General features: G+C 44.0%; 1 protein-coding gene across 3 annotated transcripts in view; it reads right to left on the bottom strand.

Annotated features, from left to right (window-relative positions):
* TAF1B (TATA-box binding protein associated factor, RNA polymerase I subunit B) overlaps positions 1 to 8,319 on the bottom strand; it is a 73,364-nt gene continuing 65,045 nt past the window's right edge. The window contains exons 15-16 of one of the 3 annotated variants that reach the window (XM_045979145.1): positions 3,371 to 3,600; positions 3,118 to 3,278 (exon numbers count right to left, since the gene is read on the bottom strand). In XM_045979145.1, the coding sequence (XP_045835101.1) occupies positions 3,262 to 3,278; positions 3,371 to 3,600 (247 nt within the window). In that variant the 3' untranslated portion in view covers positions 3,118 to 3,261. The other 2 variants (XM_045979147.1, XM_045979146.1) reach the window with 2 other exon arrangements.

Here is an 8,319-nt window from a genome sequence, read left to right as displayed (position 1 = left end):
TGAGAGATAATCAAGACATTTTTATTGAATTATATTTACCAACATGTCCACAAATCTTCCTTCTGGTAATGGAGGAAAGAAAGCTACATTTCTTATGACCATAGATGCAAAAAATCTTAACATTTCAGCAAATCAAATTCAATAATATGTAAAAAGGATAATAGATCATGCCCAAGTGGGGTTTATCCTAGGAAGGCAAAGCTATAGGTTAGCATTTGAAACTCAATTGAATTTCGTATTAACCATATTGTAAATGCCATATTAACTGGCTAAAAAAGAAAAAAACCATACCATCATCTTACAGATGCAAGAAAAGCATCTGAAAAACAAAACAAAACAAAAACAAACCAACATTAATTTCTGATTAAAAAAAACAACAACAAAACAACCACTCGGCAATCCAGGAGTAGAAGGGAACTTGCTGAAGCAGGAACAGCATTCACAGACATCTCTCTTCGATCTATGCAAACCCTCTAGGAGATGCCATCTGGCCTCATGGTTTTTAAATAGTACTTGTATTCTGATGTTTCCCGCATTTACATTAGCCCAGACCCCTGCCCCTCCAACTTCAGATTTGGAGGTCTCTCTAGTGACTAACAGGGCTCTCAAGCTCAATATGCCCAAACGACACTGATGTCCCAATACCCACTCTTCTGAGTTCCCCTCAGAAGAGGGGAAATCAAGGCCTGGTACCATGTGTGGCCTTGGCATCTGGTGAAACTGGGAGGGCTCCGAAGTGGCCTAACTTGGACTTCCTCTCCCCACTTGGCTCCCACGGATAGGGTTCCCTAGCCAGAAACACCTTATTAAGAAGATCAGAGGAGGGCGCCTGGGTGGCTCAGTGGATTAAGCCGCTGCCTTCGTCTCAGGTCATGTTCCCAGGGTCCTGGGATGGAGCCCCGCATCGGGCTCTCTGCTCAGCGGGGAGCCTGCTTCCCTCTCTCTCTCTGCCTACTTGTGATCTCTCTCTGTCAAATAAATAAATAAAATCTTTAAAAAAAAAAAAAAAGATCAGAGGAGTTCCTGCCTGCCCATGGGATTATTCAAATAAGTCAATCATACGCTCCTGCAGGAACCAGGGGTCACTCCATCCCTCCGACAGGACAGAGCCTGCTTCCCTGTCCCTTGTTCTCTGTTCCCGATGTGACCCCACGGGCCTGCAGTGTGCTGCATCCTCTCCCAGCTGCAAGTACGTGCGATTACGCTGCTGCCAGTCTCCTGTACTCAATCTTGGGTTCCCACAGCCCTATGACCAACCCAGCACACGTCCCTCCCAAGCAGGGTGAATGGGGGAAATTAAAGCTGCCCATCTTAATAAACGGTACAGGGGGCAAAAATCAGGGCATTTTGATTTCTCACACCTACAACCGACCCATCACCAAATCCCTATTATTTCATACGTCAACTGTGTCTGGGATCTAATCCCTTCCTACCACTTCCATCACAGCCTCGGTAGTGCACACCGCCTCCGGCCCTAACCAAACAGCAGTCTCTGTTGTGGGCGCGACCTCTGCCCACTTCCCCCTGCAATCCATTCACCCCAGAGCAACGTGCTCCTTTTATGACATACGTCTGACCACACCATTCTTTGTTTTTTTTAAGATTTTATTTATTTGACAGAGCGAGCGAGAGAACACAAGCAGGGGGATCAGCAGAGAGGGAGGACAAAGCAGGCTTCCGGCTGAGCAGGGAGCCTGACGTGGGGCTCTATTCCAGCACCCTGGGATCATGACCTGAGCCAAAGGCAGACGCTTAACCAGCTGAGCCACCCAGGCACCCCAGATGACACCATTCTTTTGCTCAAAAATTGCTAATGGCTTCCCGTGACACCCTTGGGATATAAGCCCAAGTTCCTACCACGGCCTCCAACGCGAACTCTTCCGTTTCACTCAAACTGCCCTGAACAACTTGCGATCCCTTGACTCCATCCAGCTCACTCTGGCTCAGAGCCTTTGCCCGTTTCCTCTGCTCCGAATAACCTTCCGCTGGAGAGCACCGGGGCTTCTCCACCCACTTGATCTCTGCTCAAGGTCACCTCCCAGGTCCTTCCTCAATCACCTTTCCTAAAATGGCCCACCTGACATCCTCACCTTGCTTTTTCTTTGTTTGCACCTCATTAGCCCAACTCCCGTCCATTTGTTTACTCTCTGCCTCCACCCAATGAGAAGATCCTCAAAGGCAGGGCCCTTGTTTTCTGCCAGTCTACAGTGCCTAGAATATGCCTGGAGCACACTTGCTCAGTGTTTGTTGCATGGATAAACTGTGAACAAGAACACCCGGTTTTCTAATATCCTCACCAGATATTATAAACCTTTATGTATCTTTGGTAATCTATTTTAATTTGTATCATTTTGGGGGTTGACCTTTGTATTTCTTTTTTCCAGAAAGCTATCTTTTCAGAGTCCTTGCACAGCTTGTCTTTTTCCTATTGCTTTGCAAGAGCTATTGATTCACTGAAAAATTATTCCTTTGTCTGTCCCATGCTGCAAATATATTTTCCTACTTGCTATTTGCGTGTGACTTTGTAGTCACATTACCAATTTTCCCCTTTTGGTTTCTGGTTTTGGGGCATGCTTAGAAAGTCCTTCCCTGTTCCAAGACCATCGAAGCAGCCGTACTTGTTTTCTTCTAAGCAATATATGTATATGTAAAAGATTATGATGTTTAGACCTCTGATGCATCTGGGATTTCCTTTGGGGAATAAAGAGTAAGGAAGTGATCTAGTTTAAAAGCAAATTTAGCTTTTAAGAAGAAAAAGAAAAAAAGCAAAGAAAAAGAAAAAAGAAAAAAGCAAATTTGGCTTTAAAATACAAAGAATTCAAATTTCTGGATACCATTTATGAAACTTATTGTTTTAATCTTCTCAAAGAATATTCATAATTTAAAAAATAAGTTCAAACACAATTCACTTATTTTCCAACACACATTTTTATAAGCATTTGACACACATATATGAATCTATATATGTGTAGATATATGATAAAATTCTATTTCCCATAATTCTCTGGAATATTATAGTTTGACATTATCATCAGTATTAAAATATTTTCGCAACAAAGTTTCTACTTCATTTTTCTCAGTATTTTCTCCGTTTCCTGGATCTTGATTTTCTTTTCGTTTTACTGTATTTTCTTTTAAAAAGTCTCTTTTCAATTAAGCTCACTTCTACATGGAGACAAGAGGCCTTTACTCTGAGCAGGAAGGAGAAGAGATTTATTATGAACTGGTAACTCAGCGAAAAATTTGATTCTTCATAGGTTGTCACGTGTTTACAATAGCTGGAAAGGGAAGATAAAGGAAGACGTTATCTTGAAATGACCATTTCAAAGGTACGCATCTGTCCCTGAAACATCCCCCTGTTGGCACATACATATGGTCAGGCTGAAAACAGTACTCAGAGTTGGAAGGAAACGTGGAACAATTTGGCAAAACAATGCTCCAGAGGAAAACGTGTCAGCACCACGGCTGGGTAGCCACTGTGCCAGGGTAACAGACGGTCCAGAGCAAGCGCTCCTGACTCCTCCCCGCAGTCCTTCTGTTCCAGACACGCTGCTGCTTTTCACCGTGCCCAGAGCAAACGACAGCACACAAGCAGAGATTCTGGGCATAGTTTTAAAACAAAAGAAAATAAATAATCCCTAATCCCCACCCAAAATAAGACACCAGACTTGATAATGTAGCCTACAATCTTGTACCTATCACAGAAAGAAGAGTTTACAAAGCAAATCCACTTATCTTAAAACTGGAAGGTCAAGTTTCCAACTACCACCAAATCTCTAATTACGAATCTCTAACACTCCATCTCTAACTAGACCAGGTGCAGGCAATCCAGGAGACAGAGGAACATGTTAAATGGTATCATAGGTCATAATCAGCAAAATGCAGACTATGGGAAATTGTATAGGACAAAAGACCTGGATTATTCTACAATTTTTTCCCTGCAAGGGCAAAGAAAAAAAGACATTAAAGGGGAATTCACCAAACAAAACACTTCAGGGATATCTTAGCTACTTGCAATGTATGGGCCTTATTTGGATCGAATTATATTAAAGACTTCATAGCAAAATCTAAACACTGACTGCATATTTGGTAATATTAAGGAATTACTATTAGCTTTTTAATGTCTGATCGATGTTGATTATGGTTTTGCTTTTAAAAATATTATGACATCTGAGATATGCTTCCAAATAATCTGGGGGCGGGGGTGGAGGAGTGAGTCGGCAGGGGCGAGGCCAAGACTCGTCACGCTGACAATTGTTAAGGCTGAATGACAGGTACAGGGGGGTTCATTATACTATTCTATTTTTTTTTTTAAGATTTATTTATTTATTTATTTGACAGAGAGAAAGCGAGAGAGCACACGTACACAGAGTGGAAGGCAGAGGGAGAGGGAGAAGCAGGCTCTCCACTGAGCAGGGAGCCCAATGCGGGACCCTGGGATCGTGACCCGAGCCAAAGGCAGCTGCTTAACTGACTGAGTCACCCAGGCGGCCCTATTCTCTGTAATTTTGAATATACTTGAAATTTTCCATAGTAAAAGGCTTTAAAAAACAGGTAAACAAATTTTAGATATTGGATTTATATAAATACATGGTCCTAAGTTCCTGAAAGAACGTTTATGTGTGCACCACAAAACTCTGTCCCCACAGTTGTGACTATGGATAACTAGCCTTGGTTCTTCTCTATCCCGCAAAATGGGAAAAAATAACACTGCCTACCTCAAAGAGTGAACAAAAGTATCGAATGAAAATATATATTAAGCACTTAACCCAATGGTCGGCACATGGTAAGGGCTCAAAAATGTTCACCTCCGCAATACTCCTTTAAAATTGATTTGTTTTCATTTAAAATCTTAAGACTAATTTAATAATCTGTAATAAAGCCAAAACCCTGCCATTTCACTAACAGGACATTTAAAAGCCTCAGCTACTCATTGGTTGGTTTAGCAGAAATCAAGAACAAGCCATTCACAGGAATTCTCACAAACTTGGTGGCCTCTTGCCTCTTACTTAGGGAAGCTCTTTTTCTACATAAGAAAGATAAGAAAAGGTATATAAATTATTTGCTCCCATAAGGACTTTTAGGTTGAATCACTAACAATACTTTAAAAGGATTATATTCTTCACCACAGATTCAGAGAACTATCCTAGAGTCATAAGCCACAAAACCAAACAGAACATACAATAATGTGTGATTGCCAAGGATTTTGCTGTACGTAGAATATGAGCCGACAGATGTTCTTTGAGCTCTGACCGGGAAAGAAATGAGTGTGGCAAATGGATGCTGTAAAGAGTATGTTTATACAAATAATTCCGTGTGAAGGGATAAGCACAGGTTTATATTTAAAAGAAGGGTGTAAGGTACATCTGAATTTCCTTATGAGAACTTCCTTGTGAGAAGTTCGAACATATGCAAAAATAGTCTCTCAAGTCGGTGCACCGGCAAAATTAAATAAACCTGCCAAAACAAGTTCAAGTTTTGGTGGTCTGAAAGATGTTCAAATTTGGCATACGACATACATATTTGAGTACTGGTTTTTTTTTTTTAAAACTCTAGTTTAAAATATCAGTTAAAATAAAAATTTTCAAATTCAAATCAAATTTTTGTGGGACCCAAACAAATTTGTTTATGTTTGGGGGCAGGGGGCATCGAAAGCCTCTCCATTTCCTGTGGATGGCAACCTGAAGTACCTCGGCTGTCCCTCTTCTTGGGGAAGGAACACCTGCCCTTCTCAGGGAGGCCGGTGATAGATGCTTGATGAGCCAGGGCCCGCGACAGGTCTTTAGACAGGTCAGTAACCGGCCTCCTCCAGACGCGTACTTCCACACGTGCGCGGAACATTAGGGAAGCATTTACATTCACGGAGACTGTCCTTCTGTCTCAGATAAGAAGCATAAACGACCTCTTGCATCTGAAGTGCTCTTACGGACTTTCTCTGCTCAGTCCTCACGGCCCGAGCTCTCTCGCAAGTATTCTACTGTACGTTTCTCTCTCGAACCCTCAGACAGGAGTCCTTCTGTGTAACACAATTCTCTACACAGCTGAAGGTCTGCTCTCATAAGCATCAAAACACTGCATTTATTTTGTACGAACATCTTTGAAAACCGAGTTATATGTTCTTAGCCTAAATTATAAGTGCATAGTGTGAATGAGGATGAAATGAAATCAGCATAAAATATAAGGTATAATTATATTATTGTAAGTTGTTCAGTTTTACTGTAAGATTGTCAGAAATGCAGCTAGGAAACACAAACCCAAAGAGAACGCACATGGCACTTTGGGTCACGCTCTGCGGTACAACCTGGTTTGTCAGGCGGAGCGGCTGCCCAGTGTCGTGAATGAGCTGCAGACTGATGTGACTCGAGTGCTTCTGGCTGCCGCGGCCGCTGGCTGCTCTCCGGTTCGGCACGGCAGGGCACTTATGTCTGCTGTCGAGATGGCTATCAGCGGAGCACCTCTCAGGCCCCCTCCGACTTGTCCGATGATTAGGAGTTTGGAAATCAGACAACTCAGCCTGACGGAAACCCACCTGAAGGCAGAGCGAGCCGGCTCTGAGTGAGGGGCTCGGGGGCTTTCTGAGAAAAGTGCATTAGCTCTAGTCATGGACTCTGACATTTTTATTGGTTGGTGGAAGCCTTTTTGGCCCACTCTGTGGTTCTAGGCTACGGTCTAAACAGGCAAGGTGGACAGAATTTTGGTGCATAAAGTCATGGTATCACTGAGGCTTTGTCTGCAGGTTGTAATTTTCAGTCTTATAGTTCATGCAGAGAAAAAAAAATCCCAGCTGTTTCATCTCTCACTCTACAAGGTCTGTTTGTGACTAACTGTATTATGTAACTATGACTATATTATATCTGTGAAGATTTAGAAAGACCTAGAAATCCACTGATTGCCTCACGGGAAAAGCATAAAGGTACGAGCTCCCCCCAGCTAACCGAGGACCAATTCCACAAGCAGGAGAGACAGAGGCGCCACAACACTACTTCCCAGCTTACTCATGCGGGTGCCCCTCACAGGCCAGGACTACCACCATTTCTCTTCCTTTTGATCAAATCTTAACACCGGGAAAAGCCACTGAGCTGACCACTGCACAGGAACGCATGCCCCCGCCTCATGCGTGGAGCAGAGCCTGGGGTTTGGATTCTGGCCTTTCCCTGTTGCTGCTGGGACCGTGCCACTCTGCAGTCATTCTAGACGCAGCTGAACTTTTTGTTGAGCAGGAAAGTTTCATTCAGATACCTTCATTTTGTTCTCTCCTATTGTATTTCCTACATTCTACTTAGCTTTGATACTCAGGAAGAGTCTTTAATAGAAAATCAGTTTTAGTCAAAGTAACGATTGCAGTTATCATGTACTGAGATTTATTATGTGACAGACACCAAAATCTCATTTAAACCTCATTCTTTATTACTCATGCATTCATTGGACACGTTAACCAGTGAGCACCTACGTCCTAGGCCCTGTTCGAGCCTCTGGGATTTTTCATTAAGACAGTCCATCCCGGCATTCAAGGACCTTCTGTTCTATTCTAGTGTGTGTGTGTGGGGGGGGGCAGACAAACAAGCAAAACAAATATATAATAATCTATTCGACACTGACAAGAACCATAAGAAATAAAAGAGAGGCTGGGAGGGGGTTGCGGATAGAGAGTGGCGACGTGTGGGGGGTGGGGGGGGGGAGAGGGAGCGGCTGCTGCTCTGGACAGGGCGGTGCCGAGATGCGAGCAAGAAAACCCGGCAGGAGCAGGTCTGTGTGGCCACGAACAGGAAGAGCATTCCAGGCGGGAGGCACAACACGTGCAAAGGCCCGTGTGGGGAGTGTGCTTGGCAAGTTCAAGGAACAGCTAAGGAGGCTGGCGTGAACGGGGCAGAGCGAGCAGCGGAGGCGGCGAGCAGGGAAGGTCAGAGAACTGCAGGGGCCTGTAAGCTCCTTAGGGTCTTTTAACTCTACTCTGTGCGAGGCGGGAGCCTCCGGAGGTTCTGCGAAGAGGAGAAAGACCAGTAGAACACGCGTCTGTGCCATGGGGAAAACCTAAAGCTACGAGTTGCCCCAAGCTCATTTGCACGCTGTTTCGTAACGGGACAACGGCTGCAGAGACGGTAAATGACTTGCCCACAAGGCGCAAGCAGCAGGGCAGACAAACGCCTGGTTCACGGCCCGGCCTCCTCACTACGGGAAACTGCCCTGTGAACAGGTTCTAGGGACCAAGACTGAGGTTAGTATACAATGAAATTAGTATAAAATTAAAAAGGCACATGGAGCGCCCGGTGGCTCAGTGGGTTAAGCCTCTGCCTTCGGCTCAGATCATGATCTCAGGGT

The sequence above is a fragment of the Meles meles genome, chromosome 15 (genome assembly GCF_922984935.1).
Source record: "Meles meles chromosome 15, mMelMel3.1 paternal haplotype, whole genome shotgun sequence".
NCBI lineage: Eukaryota > Metazoa > Chordata > Mammalia > Carnivora > Mustelidae > Meles > Meles meles.
Note: the sequence above shows the minus strand (reverse complement) of the source record. Positions and strands in the feature narration are given on the sequence as shown.